Consider the following 25,790-nt stretch of genomic DNA (forward strand, 5'->3'; position numbering starts at 1 on the left):
TTTTACAGTCTAGGAAGTTCAGTCCTTGTTCAATAACATGCAATCATTTGTGCTCTAAAAATTTCCTCCTATATGTAACCAGTGGCATAATAAAAAAGTATTTGGAGGAGACTTAGGAGGTTTAGACCCTACAGCAAAGGAATAATGCCACAATCTAATTGATCAGGTATTATTCCACAGCAATTAAAGATTTTAAAATTATGTTTAGAAAATAAAAATTTATTCAAGCATGGTTTGTAATAAGGGATGGGGATCCAGATTGATATCTGGGCTCTGCTATTCATTAGTAAAATGAAGGTTATAATACTTAATTTGCTGTATATAATACTTAATAAATGTATGTGTATATATAGTGCCAGACACTAAACAGATGGCTGCTATTACTTTTTGGTACTTCCAGCTCAATTCCTATACATAGAAAACCTGTGGGTCTAGAGAATGTTGAATTGTTAAGACTAAAAATTCAAAAATTTAGCATGGACTTCAACATTCATATTTGAATGTTGGTAGTTTAAAGTCATACTATCGACTCTTCTTACAGAAATTATCCAAAGCAGGAAGGTAAAAGAGAAACAGAAATATGAACAGCCATTTTAGTGAGATTAGGAGACTGCTGAAACCCCACATCTCAAAAAAAGGTGAATTTTTGCAAAAAACTGTGGCCATAATATAGCAGAATGTGGAGGTGGGCAAGAGGACACTTAATGCAGACTCTGCACTAAAAAAGGGCTGTTTCTGAAGACAAAGGGCAATGTCTGAATTCCACTTTTTTGGGTTTTTTTTTTTTTTTTTTTTTTTGCATAGAAGAACTGGAGTATAGGCTAAAGGTGGGAGGAGGGTGAGAGAATTCTCCAGAGACAGAGTGGGGATCAAAACAGGCAGATCTACCAAAACACACTGTTGAGGGGAGCAGTGGGAGAGACAGGAGAGGTCTGCTGCTCTCTGGCCAGGGATCAAACTCAGGCCATGGAGGTAATAGTGCTGACACTTAACCCCTAGGCTGCCAGGGAGGCCCTGAATTCATTTTCATTCCAAGACAAAATGGGTGCTGCCATAGAGGACAGGTTCTTTGTCAGATGCAGGTTGGCTTTCCGCTGTAAGAAGTACGATTAACCACATGAACATATAGGTCATAGGTTCAGCAAGCAACCTGTTTCTGTTGCAGTGGACAAGAGAAGGTCGGAGGTGTGAAAACCACCACAGCTGCCATGTCCATTGGTTGAGGAAATGTAAAGGGCAAATAAACCTACACAATAAAAGTCTTTGTGATGAGAAAAAGTGCTATGAGCCTAGAACATGTTCCTGGACCCTTCCCCACATGAGCCTCCAGCAAAACAAACAGTATAGACAAAACCAGTTTCAACACTGTTTTGAAACTCTGCATGGTGATGGATATCAACTAGATTTTTTTTTATTGTGGTGGTAAATTCACATTAGATGCAAATATCAAATCCTTATGTTGTACACCTGAAACTAATGTAATGGTCTATGTCAATTATATCTAAATAAAAAAATATATTAAGCTTCAATAATTAAGACAATTCGGTTCTGTGCGTAAAGGGAAAGATGAATGGAATAGAATATGGAATGCATATGTGAATCATAACAGCATGTAGTATGGATTTTGAAAAATGGATTTTTCATCAAATAATGATCAGCCAACAAGGTAGCCATCTGGGGAAAAAGGATCAATATCTCATATATTTTATCAGAAGAACAAATGGATTATAGATGTAAATGTAAAACATAAACCATAAAAGTATTAGAAGACATCATGGGGAAATTCTATATAATGTCAGCATAAAAGAAAGGATTCCCAACTATTATAAAAACCAGGAACTATGAGAAGAGGAGTAATAAATTTTACTTACTACATAAGAAAATGATTTCTACATGGCCAAAGCTGTTTTAGGAAACATCAAACTAGAGGAAAGTTTTCACAACTTCATCACATACAAAAACTTAGGTACTTAATGTGTAAAGAGTGTCTACAAATTGACACAGAATACCAAAAACCCAATATAAACATAAAGATAAGAGACATTCATTTTATACACAGGAAATAAAGTCTTTTGATACTGTATTATTAAAAACAGCCTCTCTCCCTGTTAATTCTGTCTCAGTAGTCTGCATAGTTTCAGATTAGCACTTACTCCAACTTGATGCTATTTTTTCTCATTACTTGTTTACTGATTTTATCCTCTTTCCTCTCTAAAGCTCTGAATTCCTTAAGGAAAGGGTTCATGTTCTCTTCTACAATTGGTTCTGTGGTAACAGTGCTATACGCTATGCGATGCTTAGTAGGCTGTTCTGTTCCTTCTCTAGAAAAATGCCTTCTAAATATACATCCATATCATCTGTGCCAAACAGTCAAATTTTTTACAGCAAACTTGATAGGTGGGTTGAGATATATATAGAAATGAAGGAAAGTTACATAAATTCACACAGTAGCTAAAGATACAAATTGTACTGTCTTATGAGGGATTCAATGGTCAGGCTTAAGCATGGTGCATGATTATGTGGTAGGGACTTAAATATTATGGAATTAAAAAGTATCAAAAAAAGGAGTGTTTGCTAGAAGAGATCTTAAATTTCTGTAACTTGTACTGCTTTGTTAATGACTTTAGAATCTTGAATTCAACTTCAGTTGCTTTGAATTCTCTTCAGTTCTTTCATCTGTCTCTGACTTCATTTATCATGATGAGATTGCATTAGAATAATATATGAGTGACTTCAGAAGTTCTACTAATGTTCACTATTTTTAAAATATTTTTGAGGATTAAGTATCATGATTGTTTTATTTCAGGAGAGTTTATAATATTGAGTATTTTCTTTTCTTAAATATATTTCAGACAGCCATACTAAAGATTTCCAGTTTATCCAGTCACCACACTTTTTATTTCCTTAATTATCACTTAAATGTTAAACTCTACTAATGTTGGTCATTTATGTATCTGTGTGTCTCCATAGTGGGCATATACTTATTATAAGCCATACATCTACACATACATTCATTTATATATTCCTAGTTTTGCAAATTAAACAACAGATTCTTGAAGACAGATACTATTATTTATTTCCTTCATAAATTACTATGGTATCTATTTTAAAGTAATTCTTTGTATATACTGTTCAAAGTTGTGTAAGTATTTCTTTAATTCATTATTATCAGACAGTGAGAGTCCTTGTCCAAGTGCTGGAGCTTAAAACTATCCCTGTTGCTGTCATCAGATCTGGTATAATCTAACTGGGGAGACCGAATGTCGAATTAAATGAAGGTAGCTGCATACGGCTGCATTAAAAATTATTCCAAAACCTAATGTTGTAACACAACTCGCATTTGTCATATCACAGTTTTTGTGAGTTAGGTGTCCCAGCTCAAGTTAACTGACTGCTTCAGATTAGGGTCTCTCCCAAGCCTGTGAACAAGGGGCTGGCTTGTAATTGAGATGATTATTGGCAGGGTTGAATTCCTAATGAACTGTTGGACTGAGGCTCTCAGGTCCTTGCTGGCAGTTGGTGGGAGGCTCTGTTCAATTTCTTAGGCTTTTTGGTTGAAAATGAGGTAGCTCATATCAGAAAGCAAGACAGAAGCCACAGACTCTTTGTAACTTAATCTCAGTGGTGACATTCTGTCACTTTTACACTATTCTTTTTTGATTTTTTTAAAAATATAAATTAAACAAATTAAATGTTTTTTTGTTTTTGTACAGTAATTGATTTCTCCCCTCAGGTGTAGTCCCACCACAGTAGCACCCGTGAACCATCACCACAGTCCCCTTGTGCTCTTCCCTCCGCTGTTTTGGTCCCTCTCCCTCCCTGTACCCTGCTGTATGCCTCATACCCATGGTCACCTGGCAAGTTTCATCTTTTTCTTGATCCTTTGTTCAGTTTCCCTATAAGTGAGACCATCCATTATTTTTCTTTTTCCTTCTGACTTATTTCATTTAGCATAATCCCTTCATTTTTTGGTCTTGATTACTTTGGGAGAGGTGAATAGAAAATATAACTAGACAGTAGTATGTTTATGTAAGTGTTAATTAGATATCCTTCATCAGACTCCTATTTTCTAGTTTTGGTAAATCCTGATTTTTATCTCAAGTCTTGTTTGGATATTAATATTTTTGAGTATCAGAGTTGTGGAAATTAAAGATCAAGCATAGTTCTAGAATACAGTATCATGTAATTTCAAATTCTGAGGTCTGGTTTAATGACAAATATTGGAAATTATGTTTTATTATCTCAAAAGGCAAGAAAATAAATCTTAGTAATCTAAAAACTCATGTAAACATGATCCACGTTTGACTTTTTCAACTTATGCAAGGTAAAAATACACATTTTTTTCGAAGCATGATTTAATTAGAATTTTTTTTGAGAAGGGGATTCAAATCCATTCCATTGTTTTAAATAGTGATAAACACAAGAAAAGTGCTTTTAAAAAACTCATTCCCAAGTTGAAATTGATCTTTGTATTATAGTAGATACTTATTGAACTAGTATTTATTTTACATTGTTATGAAAATTACTGGTAGTAGCGCAGTAGCAACAGCAGAGTTAATGTTTAATCTACCCCAAGCATTGCGCTATGCGTGTCAATCTCATTAAATTGTCACAACCACTCTGTGGTATATGATTACTAATCCCCAGTTTATAGATGAGGAAAGTGAAAGTCACTGAGATTTAGGAACATGACAAAAATTAAGTATAAAACAAAACACAAATATGTGTCAAATCCTTGATTCTAGCCCAAGAGGTTTTGATTTCACTGCCTGAGCTCTTAACCAAAACAACAGACTGCCTCTTAGGTCAGACATTTAGGAAATGAGGGCCATGTGAAAGAAAAATTCCAAATCATATGGCACTTTTCATCTTGGCTATGTAGAAATTCTGGTGGGGTCTGGACCAGCACCAACCTAAGCACCATTAATCAGTGTCTTCACTTGGCCAAATCTCCCTTTCAGTGTCTCTGCTAATTGTTATTAATGGATGCCTGTAAAACACATGTTAATTATTACATTTTGGTTTGAGTACAAACAAAGAATCGACTGTACAACAGAGTCGACTCTTGCTTTTTGAAGTTTAGGTCTTAAAAGGGAGGGTTGATATAATCAGTCGGCAAGAAGTTTAGGAGTGAAGTAGAGAAGCATGGGAGCTTGGGACGGAGGGATTGAAACTCTGAGTGGTATGAATTGGTAAGAGAGGATTGATGACTCTGATGACTGTGATGCCACAGAATGTTTTTTGTCTTTTGTTCCGTCCACAGTTTTTGGGAAGAGGATGTGTGCCACAGCCTGTTGGGGTGGATGCAGATACACAAACCTCTCCTTATGGTTGCAGGGGTACATTGGTGACTTGTGAAGAGAGGAAGGGCAAAGATGCCAGTGTGGGTGTTTTCCCACTTCCAGATGTGGCCCAGTTTGTCTTGGGTTGAAAATGGCTCTGGAGAAGATTGAAACTGGAACACAGTTCCAGGTGTGTTCCAGGTGGAACACATTCAACTTAATGAGACCATTTTCCAAACATAGTTAATATAGTTACCAACTAAGATGTAAGGTGAATATTCTGAGCTTTTTCCTTTTAGGAGAGGTATTTAAATTTAAAATGGATGCACACATTGGTGATTCAGTTTCATGTTTGATGTTTACAATTGTACCAGATCGTTTATATTTTCAGTATTTTTTTAAAGATTTATTTTATGGATACAAGAACTGGGGTATAGGCCAGAGGGGTTGGGGATAAGCAAATTCCCCAAAGACAGAGTGGGGAAAAGAACAGGCAGATTGACTGAAATACACTGCTGAGGGGAGCAGTGGGCAAGGCAGGAAAGGTCTGTTCGCTTTGTGGGTCACCTCCTTGGCTTGGCTGGGGATTGAATTCATGCTGCAGTGGCTACAGTTAGCTTCATAGTGCTGCATCTTAACCCCTTGTGCCACCAGGGAGGTCCCTATTTCTGTATTTCTTCTATGAAAAAAAAAGCAGGACAGATACATGTGTGCCATCAGTAGACAGACATCAGTGCAAGAATGTACAGAGAAAATAAAAATCAATAATAGGCAGAAGGAGATAACCACAATTTGATTGTTATTTAATTTTAGTGTTAAAAGTATGAAGAGTGTTTTATTTCATTTAATCAAAAAGGAATTCTTTTATATTCAATAACGACGAACTAGCAGCGAGAAGATAGCCTTGCCAAGAGTTGTGCATTTGAAAGATGATAACTTGAAGTGAGGGCATTGGGAAAAAAAAAAAAAACAACATATCCAGGTAATGACTCATTTTGATGAGATTCTAAATACTTAAAATATTTCACCTCCCAGCACTAATAGTGTCTCAAAACAATGCGTTCCTTGTCATTTTGCTTAATGCTAAGAAATATTTTTCTACCTTTGTCTAGTGACCATTATAAACAATAACCATTCTCAGCCAAAATTTATAAATACAACCTCAAACTTGTATGTGAACAAGTGAAATGACTTCCTTATGCTTAAATTTAAATACAATGATTTAAAAATTTGAAAATACTACTAGTTATTCCACTTAAAGATTAATTTTTACTCTGATGTAACCTTACAGAATTTGTCCTTAAGCAGATCTGTCTTTGTGGATGATAATCAAAGAGTACATACAATTCTATATTTTACTTCTTTATTTAACATTATATAATAAAATTTTATTTCTGTTTTTACATGGAACAATAGATGTCTGATTTACTTACCTAATCATATATTTTATTCATTCTGTCATTTTACATTATTTATTGTTGTCTTAGGAATGTCAGTGTCTTCTTATTTTCATTGAATTATAACGAGGGAAATGACTATCACAAGATAACTCTTATTTTTTTTAAAGATTTTTATTTATTTATCTATACAAGAACTAGGGTACAGGCCAGATTTGTGGGAGGGTGAGAGGATTTACCAGAGCCAGAGCGGGGAACAGAACAGGCAGACTGACGAAATACACTGCTAAGGGGAGCAGTGGGTGTGACATGAGAGGTTTGCTGCACCATGTGGGACTCTTGCTGGCTGTCTGGGATCGAACCGGCACTGCAGAGGCTGCAGACAGCTTCACAGCACTTCACTCAACCGCCTGTGCCACCAGGGGAAGCACTATCACAAGATAACTTTTAAGGCTTGAAATGCCTATAATATGCATAACTAATTTCATGAAGTGGCAACCATATATAATCTTAGCAGCAGTGCAGCTATTCCAGTTTTATTGTGACTCTGGTTGAAGTGCTATTCTTTTAAAAAGTTGTTTTCTCAGGGGAGGGAAGAACACAGGAGACTATGGTGATGGTTCATAGGTGACTTGATGGTGGGAATTTTATGGGAACTATACCTGAAACATGGTACAAAAATGAACAATGATGTAAGAAAGTATATATATAAACAAAAATATTTTAAAAGACAGTAGTTTCCTTTCTTACAATGTGTTCTTTGAATTTACTGCAGTAGTTACTTTTACTGTAATTAAATCTGAGCATTTGCTCCTGGCCTTGTGGTAGCCTTATTTCAATGAAGAATATGACATAGTTATTTGTGCTTGAATGATCTCTTCAGATGGTATATATATTTTAAAGATTTATTTGTTTTTATGCATACAAGAACTGGGGTGTACGCTGGAGGTATGGGGGTTGAGAGGATTCATCAGAGACAGAGTGGGGAGCAGAACAGGCAGATTGACTGAAATACACTGCTGAGAGGAGCATCGCGTGAGACAGGAGAGGTCTGCTGCGCCATGTGGGTCAGCTCCAGGGCTGATGATCCAGCTCACACTGCAGTGGCTGGTGATAGCTTGATAGAGCTGAGACTTTAACCCCTGCCGCGAGGGAGACACAGATGGTATAGGTTTAAATCTGTTTTAATTGATGACGTAAATGTTTTTAAATTGGCTTTATATTTTAATTTTCATTTTACTTTTTAATTTGATTTTAATTTTCATTTGATTTTTTATATTCACACCTATCAATATTTTCCCTTGTGATTTCTTACATTACTTTAAAAAGAAAATGTTTAATCTCCTATAGTCCTGATATATATTCTAATTAAGTTTTACTTGAAATAAATATAATGGTTATATTTAACCATTCAGTGTCTTGATAAATCTGGAAGTCACACTGTTGCCCAGATTTTAAATGAATAATTCCTTCTTCAACTTTCCTACTTTGGCTGTTTGTCTCTTCTGGAGGCACCATTTAGCATCAGCCACAAAATACTTATTGTATAATTTGGGTGAAATCGCATATAGTTAAATGTCCTAATATTTGCCTTTATTTATTTTTTAACGGTTTATTTATGCATACAAGAACTGGGTATAGGCCAGAGGTGTGGGGGGTTGGAGTGAAGTCTCACCAGAGACAGAGTGGGGAACAGAACAGACAGATAGACTGAAATACACTGCTGAGGGGAGCAGTGGGCGAGTCAGGACAGGTCTGTTGCACCATGTGCATAGCTCTGGCTGGGGATGGAACTTGTGCTACAGTGGCTGCGGATAGCTTCATAGGTTGTGTCTTAACCCCTTGCACCACCAGGGAGGCCCACTATTTGCATTTAAAAATGACTTTACATAGGGCTTCCCTGGTGGCACAGTGGGTTTAGTCTCAGCACCATGAATCCATTGGCATCCACTGCTGTACAAGTTCTATCCCTGGCCAGGGAGCTAACCCACATGGTGCAGCAGACCTCTCCTGTCCCACCCACTGCTCCCCTCAGCAGTGTTATTTCAGTCAGTCCACTTGTTCTTTTCCCTACTCTGTCTCTGGTGAATCCTCTCACCACCACTATCCCCCACACCTCTGGCCTGTACCCCAGCTCTTGTATGCATAAATAAATAAATCTTTTAAGTAGACTTTACGTAAAACAAAGATGAAATGTAAAATTCATCTAAGTTTTAATTCAGTCTGACCTTATGGTTAGAAGAAGAAAAATCTCATGCAGACTTGAGTGCCCCTGGGTGCCAGGATATTTGTGGGCAAAGTATGGACCCTTCTAGTCTTGGAGGTCCTGCCTGGGATGCTGCCTACCCTGGTGTGGGGGTGCTGACCATCTTCCGCCTCTATGCTGAGGGATTCCCCCACAACCAGAGCGCTCTGCCCCTCTTCCCAGGGCACTGCTGCCTCAGCACCCAGTAGATTGGAGACACACTGGATTTTTAAACCTTGGCTCTGGGATGTGCTAGGGACCCTGATTGGGACTGCATTCATAGGCTTGTCCAGGCTGTGGTGTGACCTCTAGTTTTGCCAGTGCTCACACCCTACTCAGCCCTCCCTCCCGCACTCCCTAAAGTCCAGGTCCCTGCTGGGCTGAATGGGGACAGTCTGCAGAAGCTGGACAGGTAACTGAACACTGTCCCGAATGGTGATAGAAAGGGGAGCACTCATGAAATAAAATTATTTCAAGACAACACTGCAAAGCACTAATTCCCCAGGCAGGAGTCCTTTTGAGAGCAGGGCCTTGTACCACCATGTTGGTTATAAATCCATGTCCTGGGTCCATTAATTTGTTAAACACATCCAGGTATTTCTGACTGTTAGGCTCAAGACTCCTCTTTTTCAGTGCATTTGTTTTTTTCTGTACAATTTGAGCTAGCTTTAAGGATATAGTGCTTGTTTGTTGAATGAAGGAACACAAATATTTAGGGAAAACCATTCACATTATCACATATATAAACACACACAAAAGCATCTATCATATTTTAGCAGTATCTGTGATTCCCATATTTTGAAAATAAAATGTTTACTTCATAAATGTGTTTTCGATCACTGAATTGTATTATCTCTGAAAACATGATCAAAACACTGCATATATTTGCTTAATGTTGGAGCAATCAGGACTGAAGCTAGTTGGAAATTTCAACAATATTAACAGTTCTCTTCTAAGGATTTGCAAATATATATTTTTCTTCTTAAATAACATCTTAACCTCTCTTTTGGAATTTTTCTTTTCTTTATCTCTCACTGATGTTCATACAATTAATGCAATGAATTGATTGTCTAAGGCAGCAATTAAAACATTGAAATTAATTCTAATATTTTTATCTTAAACTGTAAATCACATGTGTCTATGAGAATATCATTATTTAAATTTTAAAATGTTCTTGTACATGGCATTAACTTTCCTTCTGTCTGCCATTGGGTAACTTGATCACATTAGAAAGTTTGTTAATTAAATCTTACTAAACAGTATGACTTACAGTTTTCTTCTCTCTGAGTATACTTTATCAAACCATGGATACATTTTGATGTGAAAAATGCTATTTTATCCGTAGAATTACAGGTAAAACTGAGAATCTGCATTTTGTTGATTATTAAAAATCCCGTGCCTGTTTTGTAAGTGGGCTTGTGGCTCTGGCCAAAGCCCAGTCTAAGCAATAACATCCTATTCAGTATACCTCAAAGTCCTATATCAATTATTAAGGCATTCTTCTTTGCTTCCTGTTCTAAACAGCTGGGTAACATTGCAGAATTCATGTTCAAAATTTTTTGTGCTCACAATTTTTTCTATATCCTGTTCAGTAGTCCATGTGACCCTTGCATTGTATGTGTACTATCTACAATTTTGTTAAGTGCAGACATTTAAAGTTATGCAGCTTATTGTTAAATGAATAATATCTTTGGATAATGGAGGAAAATGCTGTTTAATCAATATTTGATAAAATGCTCTGGTGAATTCATCATTGACTTAGACTTTAATAAAGCAACCAAATACATTACTTTGTGTCAAAGCAGTCATTTAGGGCCATTAAGTAGTCTTGAAAATTACCTGTTCTAATGTGAGCAGGAATGGATTCAATTAAATGAGTTCTGAAATATACTTGGCATTAGTTCATCTCAAAGTAGGGAAACAGTTCAGTGTTTATAGATTAGATGCAGAAAATGTATAAATGGTGTTGGACAGCAACATTATAATTCACTGAGGATAGTGATATCTGGAAAGAGTGTGTTGTAGATTACATTGAAAATGGCAACAGTAAATATAGTTATTAATATGATTTTCTGTAGCATCCCAAAGCAGGGAACGTAATTTATTAAATTTTATTCAGACAACAACTTTAATGCTTTGACTAGGTGTAATTATTCTGGCAATTTTGCACATAGACTTTATGAGTGCATTGGGTTTAATTAATTGACCGAAAGTGGAACATATTACGATTCAGCTTATGGAAGGAATTTTAAGCAGACATGTCCCAATGCCTCGAATTTCTTCGTTCTTTGTCACCCTCACCCTCTGTTAACCCAATATTCTCTTAAAGTTTCAGCTCATTCCATATTTCCTCACTGATGCCTTTATTATATATTTTCCTGGAGCTCAAAGGTCTCTATTCTTTCTGGACACTAAGAAAATTTGCTCTCTCTGCATTTGTATCACTTGTCCCTTCTTTGATGCTGTGGTTATCTTTTAAACTTTTCATAGCTTGCTATTTTTAATGTTTTCAACTGTATTTAAATTTCGTGATGGCAGGCCTTGTGATTAATGTTTTTCTTTATTTCTTTGATTCCTCTATGATGCCTTGCAAATATTGATTTACATATAGTAAAATTTAGAAGTTTTGCTTTACTTTATTATATTTATGTGTAATTACAAATATAATGTTAAGAACTGTGTATGTTTTAAATAGACAAAGAAATTGTGAACACTATTATCCAACCATGGACAGGCAGTGTTGGGACCCCAGCAGGCAGCAGTAAATATTCCTTATTATCGAGGAACCACTTTGAGTGACGAAAAACTGTAAGGAGCAGAACTCTGTTAGTGGAAAGGAAAAAGGAAGTGAGGAACTGTATATCAATCTTGCCAAGTGAAGCAGGGAAAGAAAATATTACATTGTGAACTTCTTTCCATTATTTTCTCAAATACAATCCAGCAACCCAGATTAAGAGAACAATGGCTGAGATGCTGGAAATAAATCCAACCCATCTGATAAATCCCTGGAAACAGGAAATAACAAAATTAATGAGAAAAGAAACATTTCCTTAGAGTTGCAGATGCTGTTTTTTTTATTTTAATCAAAAATGGTCTCCTGATGAATAGCATATTGCTTATATTTGTAATAATACTGATTACCTTAATGTTTCTTTTGTTTTTAAAAATAAACCAGGGCCTCCATGGTTGTACAGGTGGTTGTGCAGCCTCTGCAGTATGGGTTAGATCCTGGCCAGGCGGGGAATAACCCACATGGAGCAGCAGACCTCTCCTGTCTCACCCGTTGCTCCCATCAGCAGTATATTTCAGTCACTCTGCCTGTGCTGTTCCCTGCTCTGTCTCTGGTGAATCCTGTCACCCTCCACATATCTGGCCTGTGCCCAGGTTCTTGTATGCATGAATAAATAAATCTTAAAAAAAAAATTAAAAATGTGGAAAATGCTATTTTAATTATTTGCATCACTATCTTGATTAAAGAACCAAATCTTCTGGTTAAAGCAGGACACTGCATTGTACTGTTTTTGTAGTATAGTCCTTTGCTATGGCATGGCGGCTTTGTGGTGTAATGAAAAGAAGAAATAAAGGATCTGAAGGATTTAAATGTTATTCTCAAAAGTTTAAACTTTATTCTCTTTTTTCTTCTCTCCCATTCTTCCCATCTTCAAACATTTATTGAGAATCTGCTGAGACTGTTTATCACCTGGCTGTGCTGACAAAGGAGACACAAGGGTGATGACACTCATAGTATGTGGTAGATGCTTTCTTGTCCCCGCCCCTCCCCCCATAGGGTAGTGTAGGAACTTCCAAGGGACTGGGCACCTCTGACTTATCTCCTGATCTTCCATTGTCTGTATATCTGTTTTACATTCTTTATGAGGTTGTGGTGAGGGTGAAAGGGAATCACTATATGTTAAAAGTGTTATGAATTGTAAAAATATTTGCAAGTACAGTTATAGGAAGTAACAGTAATTTAATAGAATATGGGAACATTAATATATAGACTTGAAGAAGGAATTAGCTTTAATAGAGATTTATTTGTTTTCTCTAGTTTAAAATCCCAATTTTAAAATTTTTTATTATTTTATTTTATGTATTTTTTACATCTTATTTAAAAAGGATTTATTTATGCATACAGGAGCTGGGGTACAGGCCAGAGGTGTGGGGAGGTGAGAAGATTCACCAGAGACAGAGTGGGGAACAGAACAGGCAGATTGACCAAAGTACACTGCTGAGGGGAGCAGCGGGTGAGTCAGGAGAGGTCTGCTGCACCATGTGGGTTGCTCCCAGGCTGGCCGGGAATGGAGCTCATGCTGCAGAGGCTGCGGAGAGCTTCATAGTTGCATCTTAATCCCTTGTGCCACCAGGGAGGCCTTAGATCATTTTTAATTTCTGCACAATGTATGCATTTTCATCTTGGTTATAGTCCCCATACAATTCCCACCCCCTTATTTTGACCATAATCCCTCCCCCACCACCCGTAGTATGTCTCTGGTTTATAGTTGCTTGTTGATTTTGTAAAATCCCAAATTTTTATCTCTGTTGTGAAATCTACTTTGGTTCTTTCTGGAAAAAAATGAAGTCCTCTATGTTAATTAGTGCACCCACACTACCTTTTCTATTTCTGTTTTCTATGCTTCTATTTCTTGCCATACTCATTGTACCGCCATGACATATTTACAGTTTTATCTTCTCCACTAGGCCATCAGGACTTTGAGGGTGGGATTCATGTTTGTTCATCTTTTATGTTACCGGAGCATCTGTACAGAGCAGGTGCTCAGTGTCTAATTGTTAAATAGATTCCAGAAGGAACTTTCCAGAGATATTTCTTTGTATGTTTAATTACAATAACTGCTAGGCAAGAGGGATAATTTTCCTTGGTCTGTTAAACATAAAATCCACGCATGAGACAATACAGAATTCTGGATTTTGTGTGCATCACATTAGGCCTATCCTGTCATGGTCCATAAGAAAGAAGAAAGTTAACAGTCATAGAATCTTTGATAGGGTGGAGATCTGGAAATGAGGAAATATTAGTGAGCTGCACAGGTATTATCAGGGAACTTGACCTTACTTTACCACCAAAGTGATTTTGCCACTGCACCAAAAGTAGAGATAAGGGGATTGAACCAAATGATCTTTAATGCCTTTGTAGTTTGATTCTGTTTGGAGATTGGTGTTTTGTTTTTGTATTTATTTTTGGTGGATTTTCTTTGTTTTTTTATTTTTTATCAATAGTTATTTTTATTTATTTTTACTTTTTTATTATTTAAATTTAAATTTTATTTTTATATTCCCCATACAATTACAACCCCCTTATTTTGACCCCTACCCCTCCTCTCCCCACCCCCCACCCTCCTTGTTGATTTTGGTATTTTCTTTCTTATAGTTATTCTTTTTCCTGGTCCCTTATTTAAGTTTTCTAGATTCCTGCAATGAGTGAGACCATCTGGTATTTTTCTTTTTCTTTCTGGCTTATTTCGCTGAGCATGATCCCTTCCAGCTCCATCCATGTCGCTGCAAATTGCATGTGTTTATCTTTTTTGAATGCTAAGTAATATTCCATGGTGTATATGTACCACATCTTCTTGATCCAGTCATCTATTTTTGGGCATTTGGGTTGTTTCCAAAGCTTAGCTATTGTAAACAGTGCTGCTGTAAACATAGGGGTGCAGGTGCTCTTTGGAATTGATGTTTCTGTGTCCTTTGGGTAAATACCTAGGAGTGAAATTGCTGGATCATATGGAAGCTCTATGTTTAGTAGGTCCAGAAATCTCCACACAGCTCTCCATAGTGGTTGGACCAGTTTGCACTCCCACAAACAGTGCAGGAGGATTTTCTTTGTAAACAATTAGTTAGAATTAACTGAAAACGCTCAGCATAGATGAGCTCTGTAAATGTTAAATCTTATACAAATTCATTATATGTTAATGTTCATGACAGCACTAAAGTAATTTGGAGAAAAGGCAAAACACTGAAGGAGATACAACTTAAATCAGACTTTGTAGAAGGAGAGGGTAGATGAAGGACAGTGGGGGTGGAAACACAGCAGCTTCATGCTGAGGGTGTCGCCTAAGTTTGAAAATTGGATTGATAGAAAAGAGGTCCTTGGAGACTTCCATTTAATTCTCCAAGCAATAAAGGGCCATGTTCAGGCTGGAGCATACAGTTATACCTACTGAATGTCATCAAAGACTTGGCAGGGGATGAAACCAACATGAGCAAAAGGAAGAGAAAAGGAAATTGCTCATGACACAGTTGGCACAAGGCTCTCTTAGGTGAAGAGAAAGACTGGAAAGGGAGCAAGACTTAAAAGGGAGCAAGGCTAATTTTGTGAAATAGTCATCATTTAATTCAAGAGTTGGAAAGGATGATTATAGATGGAGGGATATGGCGGCTCAGCAAGCCTCTACTTCTCTTGAGTACATCTCATAACTAATAATAGATTTATCTCAGCTCTCCAGTGTAGTTTGTAAAAATGTTTATTAATGAACTTCAGGAGAGATTTGTTTAAAACAAGCATATTGGAGTTATGGCTTACTAAATAAAGGTTAATCAGTCCTCATTTTAATATCATCTCCTAATCTCCACTCTTGAAGAACAAGCATATATCCAAGGCTTATTTTTTAAAAATTTTATAGGGAATAGTCTTTATGTTCTTTTGGCACCTTCACATTTAAACTCTAGGATTATTTAAGTATTATGCCACATAGGGACATAGAAGTTTGACTTGACAATGTTGTTGACAGTTTATATGTCAGCATGTAACTGCCTGCCATTTTCTTTACTGTTTTGCATTCTTTTGCAAAAAGTATGCCTTTGTTTAGTCTTGAGGGAGTAAGCTTCCTGATTTGTCATATACTTGAGACATGACTTTTATATAGCTAATGACTGTTGTTTTGTATGGAATGCAGATGTTTGCATTTTCATACAATTTCCCCAATATCCTTTCCATTCCTTTTGCATACTGCAAGGTGTCTAATTGATAGTAAATGATGGAGGCATTTTTCCATGTACGTTTTCAGAAAAATGACATTGGTTATAGTAGACACATTTTTCTGCCATTCCAATTTGCATCATTTATTTCTAAAACCCCATAGTCTGTTTTGTATCACATTTAGCACATAATGGAAGGCCTGGCTAATTAATTTTTATCCTTTGAGTTCACTGAGTTTTTTTTTTTTCTAGCAATATGCCTTAGAAGCTCGAAAATGTCTTATGAGCTAATATTATGTATTTTGTATGTATACTATTTTTTATGTAGTTGCATATTATGGTTTAAATACCGCATATAGCTTCACTAGATTAAACAGGAAACTTTATATCCACCATGAGAATGTAAAATAGTACATCCACACACATAATACTCAGATAAATTCAAATACTATTATTAAAATATGTGGCTTTTCCCAGAGAAAGTAATAGATACATGTGCTGTGATACTTTATGCTTATCTATTTTAAAGGTTTGTTTTTTTTAGAATAATTTTTAGTGAGTTAAAAAAGTGTTTTATATATTTGTACTGAATGCTATGAAAAATTGCCTATTTAACGCAAACTGGTATCTGGGCTCCTCTTCATCTGGCTTTGCAGGGAAAGCCATGACCAACCCCTCTACTTCCACTTGAAGTCACGGTTTGTGCAAACCTCCGGACAGATGTGAAGGTAGCTGCTACCACAAATAAATTATGGTGTTTAAACCAATTCAGGAGAACATTTATAGTGATGCACAACACCTCAGCCGTGGGGAAGAGAGGGAAAAGGATGATTTCCTGAACTTCTAACATTCTCATGTCTGTGCTTTTGCAGGTTCTTAAAAATGAAGGGTATTTTTTATTTTTGTGTATTATTAAAATTTTCATTTTGAGTTAATTTGACTTACAGAAAAGTTGCAGAACTATTTAGTACTTACAGTTGGGAAAACAGAATTACAGGATAAATAAGTGATTTGTTTAAAATCTAACAGCAAAGTAAGTGCTCAATAAATATTCAGTGACCAGTGAGAGTCAAAAAGGACTAAAGATGGGGTCTCCTTCCTCTTTGTCATATGATATTTTTCATTACCTGTCTGCATTTCTCAAGGCTGAAAATGCCCTTTTAGATACACATAATTTACAGTAAATTGTAAGTTACTCTTTGGTTACTTATAGTTATAAACTGAGAAAGTATCTTTGTTCTGTTCCTATTTTTTATTATAAATAACCATGGAATACACAGTGAAAAGACATTTGTAAACACAGCAAAGTAATGTTTTTAATGCTATTGTTTATTATTATTAATTGACCTAGGTAATTTTTGTCTTCACAGAAATTGGCCCAGTGACAATTACTACAGATCCCAAGAAATTTCAATTTGAACTCAGAGAACTATATGTTCAGGTGAGTGCTTTTCAGTTTTATTTTATGAGTATAATCTGAATTATTGGCTTCTAAATTACAAGACTGCTTCTTTTTCTCACCTGAGTCCTGAATGAATGGAACAATAGTTTGGAGTGTGGGGCAGATTGGGTTCAATTTATCCCTCCTTTATGCATTATCCATGGCTGTTTTCATGCAGCAAGGGCAGAATCGAGTAATTGTGACAGCCTGACCCACAAAGCCCAAGATATTTACTATCTGGCCTTAGCAGATAATGTTTATTCATTCCTACTATAGATGAGTCCTTTCACTAATTCTTCCCTAATACTTATAACTAAGGGAATGTGACTTTCTATGCTATAGTCAACTATACACAATTTTTTTTTTTTTTGCATAGAACTGAGGTGCAGTCCAAAGAACAGGGAGTGAGAGGATTCACCAGGGACAGAGTGGGGAGCAGAATAGATAGATTTACTGAAATATGCTGCAAAAGGGAGCAGTGGGCAAGACAGGAGAGGTCTGCGGTGCCATAATGGGTCAGCTCTCTGGCTGGGGCATCAAACTCAGGATGTTGTGGTGATAGTGCTGAGCCTAGGCCACTGGGAAGCCCTTTATACAATTTTTGAATGTAAGTATAATTTTTATCAGAGAAGATAAATAACATTAGTTAAATGTTACTTTGAAAATAGGACTTAAAGATAAATTTGAGATGAACTTTTGCTCCTGTGCTGCTTTGAGATCATTATTCCTAAATACATTCATTAAAACAAACAAACAAAATAAATGAAACACTTGCTTCTTGTACATGGTTTAAATATGCTACTTTCCATGTATGGAAGTGATCTAGTTAGAATCTTCTCTCCTCAGTTCCTTGATCTGCAACTTAGACATCCTCTAGACCTTACTGTCATCTCAGTCCACTCCATTGCTCAAATTGTTAATTCTAGCAGCTTAGTTTCCAGCAAGAAGCATCTGTCCCACCAGGTTTGTTGGTGCAACTTCTTACACTATAACTGCTCCTTCACCTTCATCAAATTCTGCAGTCTATTAACCCAAACTATCCCATCTCCCCTCTCTTGCACTTTAATCTAGCTCAGAGTCCTGTCATTTCAAAAACACTCTTATTTTCTTCTTTGTTCATTGCCTTTTTTTCCAAAAGGAAAAACCTCATTTCCTAATGACCCTATATATCTTTATTACTCATGTCCATCCACCAGTGACCAAGTGCTGTTGATATCTCCCAATATGGCAGGTTGATTCCACTGTAAATGCATAATAATTTATCTCAACTGGAATCTTCATACTCCTGTGTTCCTACTGTAGTACATTGGTCAATTAAATCTCCCATTTTCCCAGTGACAGTTTTTCTTTCATTCTTCTTAAATCTCCATTCCATCACTTTCACTTTGGTCTATTTCAGCAAACTTTCTACTCTGACTTCACTTACTGTTTCACAGTCACAAAAAATGGAAGCCACCTATTTCCTCATACCTAGCTTGTAATCCAGTACCCTACTTGATCTCAACATAGATCCAGTACCCTACTTAATCTCAACTCCTTGGCTTTCTTAGGATCTTAACACTATCAGATTATTTCTCTCAACTGTGTGAAAATTCTCATTTATTTTTAAATATGATCAAGTCTCTCCAAAAATCAAACAAATCCCAACAAACCAAACCATCAAAGCCAAAACAAAATAAACAATATTCTATTTTTTCTCAAATTCTCTTGCAAATACTATCCTTTTTTTAAAGATTGATTTATTTATGCATACAAGCAATTTCTATCCTGTACATGGATCACACTAAATTAGAAATTATATTGGCCTGATTGTTAAATTGTTTATGTTCTCCCGTTCTACTGGGAACTGAATGGCAAATGCCTTGTCCTCTCACTGAGCCTCTGATCCTGTGGAATGAGCCAGCATCTGCAACAGAGTGGACTTAAATGACTATTGAATAAAATGTTATTTGAGGGTGACTTCCTTTTTTTTTTTTTTGTGGGACCCTCGCCGGCGGCTGGGGAACGAACCTGCGCTGCAGAGGCTGCAGGCAGCCTCGCAGCCCAGCACTCAACCGCTGCACCACCAGGGGAGCCCTGAGGGTGACTTCTTTTAAAAATACACCATGGAATATTACTCAGCAATCAAAAAAGATAAACACATGCAATTTGCAGCAACACGGATGGTGCTGGAAGGGATCATGCTCAGCAAAATAAGCCAGAAAGGAAAAAAAAAATACTTGATGGTCTCACTCATAGCAGGAATCTAGAAAACTTAAATGAGGGACCAGGAAAATGAATAACTATAAGAAAGTGAAAATCAAAATCAACAAAAACTATGAACCAGAGACACTCTATGAGAGGTGGGGGGTGGGGAAGGGAGGGATTGGGGTCAAAATAAGGGGTTGCAATTGTATGGGGAATATAAAAATAAAATTTATAAAAATTAAAAAAAATATATAACAGTCAAAATTGAACAACAAAATATATCAAATATAATTTAAATATTACTTGATATTATAAAAGATGCCTTAAAAGCCTAATACATTTTCATTACATAGATATTTAGAAGGGCAAAGACATAAACATTTCTGATAGAATATTAGGAAGGGATTTACTGTACTCATTTATTTATTTATTTGCAAGATTAGAGCCAAATTATATTCTTGGATATCTGGCCAGAATGAAAGTACCTATATTCTCAATGAGACTTGGCATGGGCCCTTCCTGATTTCCTGCCTCTCCCTTTCTTTTGTTCTCAAAGATCTTCAGGGAGTGCCCTACTCTCTTTGCTCCATTTGTCTCCGGGGGTGGAGGATCCTAACTTCTGACTCATACTGCATTGATTCCCTAACCAGGGCCCTCCCTTCCCACCCTCTGGAATGGAATCTGATACCGATGACTCCATAGGGTCATGTAGCATCTCTGTTTAGGAAAATAATCTTTCTTTCTCCCCTGGAATGGAAGCTGGTGTCCATTTCTCTGGTGGTTTCCTCTGGGCTGACTTCAAGAGATTTTTTTTTTTTTTTTTGCATTGTTTGGGGATCCAAGAGGATGTAGAACAACTAGCCTGGGAAGAAATCAAATATTTACTTTGCCCTTCATTTGACATTGGGCACTGTTCTAGGCATGGAGGTTACCATGAAAGTGTTTTTATTTTCAAAATTTCTAGTGAATTCTTTTTTTAAATTAATGGCAAAAATTTTCATTAAGTAAGGGTTAAACATGAAAAGACTTTAGATTATATTACTTAACATCTAGTTTAAAGAATATGTTTTGGGCCTCCCTGGTGGTGCAAGGGGTTGAACACCGCACTATGAAGCAATCGTAGCCTCTGTGGCACGAGTTCGATCCCCGGCCAGCCAGAGAGAAACCCACATGGTGCAGCAGACCTCTCCTGCCTTGCCCACTGCTCCCCTCAGCAGTGTATTTCAGTCGATCTGCCTCTTCTGTTCCCTTCTCTGTCTCTGGTGAATCCTCTCACCACCCCCCATACACACACACCTCTGGCCTATATGCCAGCTCTTGTATGCATAAAGAAATATTTTTTAAAAACTTATTGAAAAAAAGGAATATTTTTTTTGTGTGTTGGCTTGGAGAATATTTTGTTATTTCATAAATCGAGACAATAAGCTTCCAAAATTTCATAAAATAGCGCAAGATACACTTATTTAATTCCCTTCCTGTCATTTCTAATAACTTCCTCAAAGTCACTGATATCAAAAGCATTAAGATTGCAGTCCTGTTAAAACCAACTTGGATTAAAAAAAAAAACTTTAAAAATATCCCTTTCATATTTGTAATAGTTTTGAAAACAAGAAAATTCAGTTTGAAATAAATTAATCACCCACTAACATTACACTAGGCTCAGCTGTTTTTCTTACAGAGATATGGAATTAACTTGAGGAAAAGTAATTTAAATTTTTCTAAGAAAAATGTAGCCAAAACCCACTAAACTTAAATCATTAAATTTAGAACATTAATTTTATTGTGATTTATCCTCTTTTATCTGGAATACAGAGAAAAAACTTGAAAAGCAACTGAGATTTCTCTTGGGGAAAAGAAGGGAAGACAAATGAGAACAAATGGTATTCAAATCACATAGAGCTTTGGGAATTAATATCCTTGTAAATATCAGTGCAAAGCCCTGCCTCGGGTCACATTCTTTATAAGAAGCTATAAAGTTTGTTGATTTTTAGAAAATGGTGTTGGCAGTAATATGCTTTCAAGCCTTTTATCCTTGTATTTTAAAGAACAAAAAACACATTAGTCAAACATTTGAAATGTAAAAAATAGAAGATATTTCTATAATAATGGAATTATAGTTCTAACTTTTATATAGATAGTTGTTCCCCCCAAACTGAGAAGTTTCACATGTAATTTGATTTTCCTTTGTGAAGATTCAGTAATTTAATTTTTAAAAAGGAAGATTAAAATTAAAAATAGGTGGAACAGCATTATCACATAGCAATAAGATAAAGTTATGAAGAAGACTAAGACCTAGTTATTGTCATTCTTTAACAGAAACAGAACACTGGATTTAAACTGTAACAGACGAAGATTGGGGGAAAATATTTTGCTGTAGAAAAGTCCTAGCAGTTGATGTTAGAATTAAATCCATGAAAAACCACAGCCAGATAGGCAATAACTGTGAAAAAGAAGGGGATATGATAATGGTGATTTCAGAATATTTTCCTCTGCCAACTTTGTATATGCTTTATCTAATTTCTAGTGTCCTAAACTATGCTATCATGTAAAAGTTGTTATGCGTTTTTTGTTACACATGCTTTTATGTTTTTTGTTCTTTAAAATACAAGGATAAAGGGCATGAAAGCATATTACATATGCTCTAGATTTCTAATGAATCCTAAACGAATGAAAATAATCAAACTGATATAAAACAAAAAAATTAAGAAAGAAAAATAAAAAAATTGACTTGAAAGAAAAGGGGAGGGATTTTATGTCAGCATGTAGGTAGAGTAGAGCTGTAAGAGATGTGATTTTCATTTTTCATTGAACATGATTCAGCTTCAGAAAGCAGGTTTTATTTCCATTTAAGTTTATCTTAATGCATTTGATTTACAAATGACATATACATGTCTGTCTAGGAAGATAAGAGTCTAACTCACATTATATATAAAAGCTTCCAGAACAGTAGAACTAGCTTCTGGATCCAAATCAGAGTTCAGTATGTGTTAGCCATTAATACTACTGTTACTACTACTACTAGCATTCTAAATTCTTATAAGGGAAATAATCACTAAATGTTTCTACCATAAAGGAGCAATAATCGTGGAATGTGTACCTTTTAAAAGGCTTTGAAATTATTTTAAATATAATTACTTTAGTTCAAGCTCACACAAATATTTCTATTGCATTTTACAAATGATACTCAAGTGTTGAGATTAATTTCTCAACCTGTCTTAGGTCACCAGTCTGGCAAGTAGCAAAACTGGAAGTATTTAATGCCAAAGTCAGTTTCCTTTATCACTTTGCTACTTTCCTTCTAAATATTATTTTAAGTAACCTTATTAATCTAATCAAATTAACTTATTTATATAACCTCTCTTTGTGTTTTATTTGAAAGTAGGGCAGTAGAGGATTAAAGACAGATGCAAGTCTGGGGCTGGTCTCATCCTCAATGAAGTACCTTTGTTTCAAGATTTTAGCTTCCATTTCTAACTCCGGTCACTGAATGATTGGTGCACCTAAAATTTCAAAATAGCAAGTGACAATGTTATTATAAATAAAAAGCTACTTCCTTTCCTGCACATGTTCTTGCTACTTAGTGTTTTAACTTATTTAGGTATGACCTCACAAACACCTCAAAGAAACACAACGAGGAGCATTTTAAGAGACAGAAAGATAATATTTATACTGTATGCATATTTATAGGTTTTGATTATTTTTATTGTTAGAGTTGAAACTTGGAATCTGAAGCTAGTAAAACTATAGTTTGCTGCTAGATTCTCTAGAGAAAAATTATCTTATATTCTTCAGGAGTGAAAGATGGAACTGAGATAGGAGAGTAGAGGCACTGGGGGGGAATGCTTGGCTCTTTCTTGCCATCCATCCTGGGATCTATGATTGTTAACTGATCTATGATGCCTGAATTCATACCATGCAAAACAGGCCCCTATCCTCCTATATTCACATTGACTTTCAAGAAGCAAATAACTGGTTGATTTCTTTATAATCGTTGGTATATACTTCAAAGGACATAGGACAGAGTTTAGAAGGATATGCTGACTATTAGGCTTTTTCAGAGCAGGATATATAGCTGGTTAATATGGAAGGATGTGGATTTTGATGGGAAATTTCTTAATTTTCTTTACAAGTGTGCACATGTGGGGATGTTCTTAAAGGTAAATAAGCAATTCATTGCAGGGTAAATATATGAGACAAAATAATGTTGAACAAGAGGAATAACTGATCTATGATGCCTGAATTCATCCCATGCAAAACAGGCCTCTATCCTCCTATATTCACATTGACTTTCAAGAATCCTCATTTGTCATGTGTGTGTGTGTGTGTGTGTGTATTTCCCCCTCATTTGGGATAATCTAGTACTTAGTTCACCAAGATTTGACACATGAACTTTGTCTGTCTTAAACTTCTCTCATAAATGATAATGATTTAATTAGTAAAATGCTCTGTATTGATTTTTTTCCCAAGACAAAATTGCATAAGATAATATTTTATCACATTAAATGAAAGTCACAGTACTGCAATATCCTTTAACTAATCAATGATGAGGTTAATAGCAAATATGCTCCATATGTGAATGTTGGAACAGATTGTCAGAAGATTTTAGTGGGCAGGCAGCTGAGCAGTGGAGAAGAAAGAGGGAGATACTTCCTAGGAGAGGGGGGATGGGGAGAAAGGAAGCCTGCCCAGGGGAAGGACAAACAGAGTAAAGGCCTAGTCCTTGAGTAAGCTGCTGATTGGCCATCTGGACATCCTTAGACCCTCAGCCTGTCTCCTCCTGCCTCATTCTTCCCAAGTAAACAGAAGAGCCATCTGTTAGGACAGACCAGGAATCTATCCCAATAAAGCAGCAGGATAATGTATTAATTTGAGGGGAAAAGAGGTCACAGTAAAATGGTAGAGTACTTGAAGGGGAAAGAGGAGTTACTACTCAGCAATCAAAAAAGATAAACTCATGCTACTCACAGCAACATGGAGGAAGCTGGGATTATGCTCAGTGAAATAAGTCAGAAGGGAAAAGAAAAATATCAGATGGTTTCACTTACAGGAGGAATATAGGGAAACTCAACAAGGGGTCAGAAAAAAAGAAGACAAAATTTCCAAGCAAACTATAAATTGATACATACAGTAGGGGAGGGGTGGGGTCAGGGGCCAAAACAGGGGAGGGAAGAGCACAAGAGACTATGGGTGATTTGGTGGTGGGGATTTTATGGAGATTACATCTGAGGGGTGAAATCAAACATTGTACAAAAATGAACAATTATAAATAAATAAATAAATACATAAAATTTAAAAAAGAAGTAGAGAAGTATTGAATTGGAGACTGAGAATACCAAGACATCATTTCTTGGCTTCCCATTTTTGCCTAGTATTAACCCTGTGTACTTCCACATCTTTTCATAATTAGAAGCTATAACATGATATTTTGTTATGCATGGTTGCCTTCATGCAGTCTCTTGAAGGGACCATGGCCCATTATAATTCATGTGAATTATGAAATTTTGCAATGTTTTAAAATATGAAGGCTCATTATTTTCTGGTTTATTAATGAAAATATTGAGTGCCTGCTACACATTGTATGTTTATGATTGCTTGAATTGAAGGGAACTGCATCTCCTTCAAAGATCCAACATGAAAGAATGCCCAAGTGAAAAGATCAATTGCTAAAGAGTTAGAGCCTTACTGCCGACAGGTGATTGTGTGAAAGCCTGGAAATGGTTGTAAATGTTCACCTTTAATGCATGTGGACTGGAGGTCAGCGGTTCTCTGATACTTTGGCTTGGATTCCACCTTCTTAAAGCTTGTTTGGTGATCACTGTAAAGAGTGTCATAGCAGGATCCCTGGGTTGTAACATTTTTGTTGTTAATTATGGAAATCTTAGTTTTGGGCCCTGAAAAGCTCTGTAGTAGTATATCTTTCCATATTTTCTATGAATGTTGAAGCCCAGCACATGTCACTGAGAAGCTAGGACTCTGTAGTCATTCTGATTTATTTTATACTTGCCTGGATGCAACTTTAAATTAGATTCAATTCAGGCTAATGATTTCCACATGTACATTCTGTTTTCTTGGTCATAGGATCGCAAAACTGTATTTTAAGAAAAAGAACTGAGGATTGTTTTAAGAAAGAAGACTGAGGGTTGTAACATTTGCTCAGCTTGCAACTGAGTTTCATTCCTAAAATTTTATAGGTAAAGGGCAAGTTAAACACATAAGGCATTTCAAGAAATGGGTGTTTCATGTGAAAAGAATACAGTCTGACTTTGAAACCAGGCTTAGTAGGATGCACTGTTTGTCAATGCCAG

At 36.1% G+C, this 25,790-nt stretch overlaps 1 protein-coding gene across 1 annotated transcript in view; it reads left to right on the top strand.

Annotated features, from left to right (window-relative positions):
* HMCN1 (hemicentin 1) overlaps positions 1–25,790 on the top strand; it is a gene marked incomplete at both ends in the record, with an annotated part of 509,757 nt that overhangs the window by 95,077 nt on the left and 388,890 nt on the right. The window contains one exon of the mRNA XM_084251187.1: positions 17,228–17,298. Within this exon, the coding sequence (XP_084107313.1) occupies positions 17,228–17,298 (71 nt within the window). The remainder of the gene's footprint in view (positions 1–17,227; positions 17,299–25,790) is intronic.

The sequence above is a fragment of the Talpa europaea genome, assembly GCF_964194135.1.
Source record: "Talpa europaea genome assembly, chromosome: 12".
Classification (NCBI taxonomy): domain Eukaryota; kingdom Metazoa; phylum Chordata; class Mammalia; order Eulipotyphla; family Talpidae; genus Talpa; species Talpa europaea.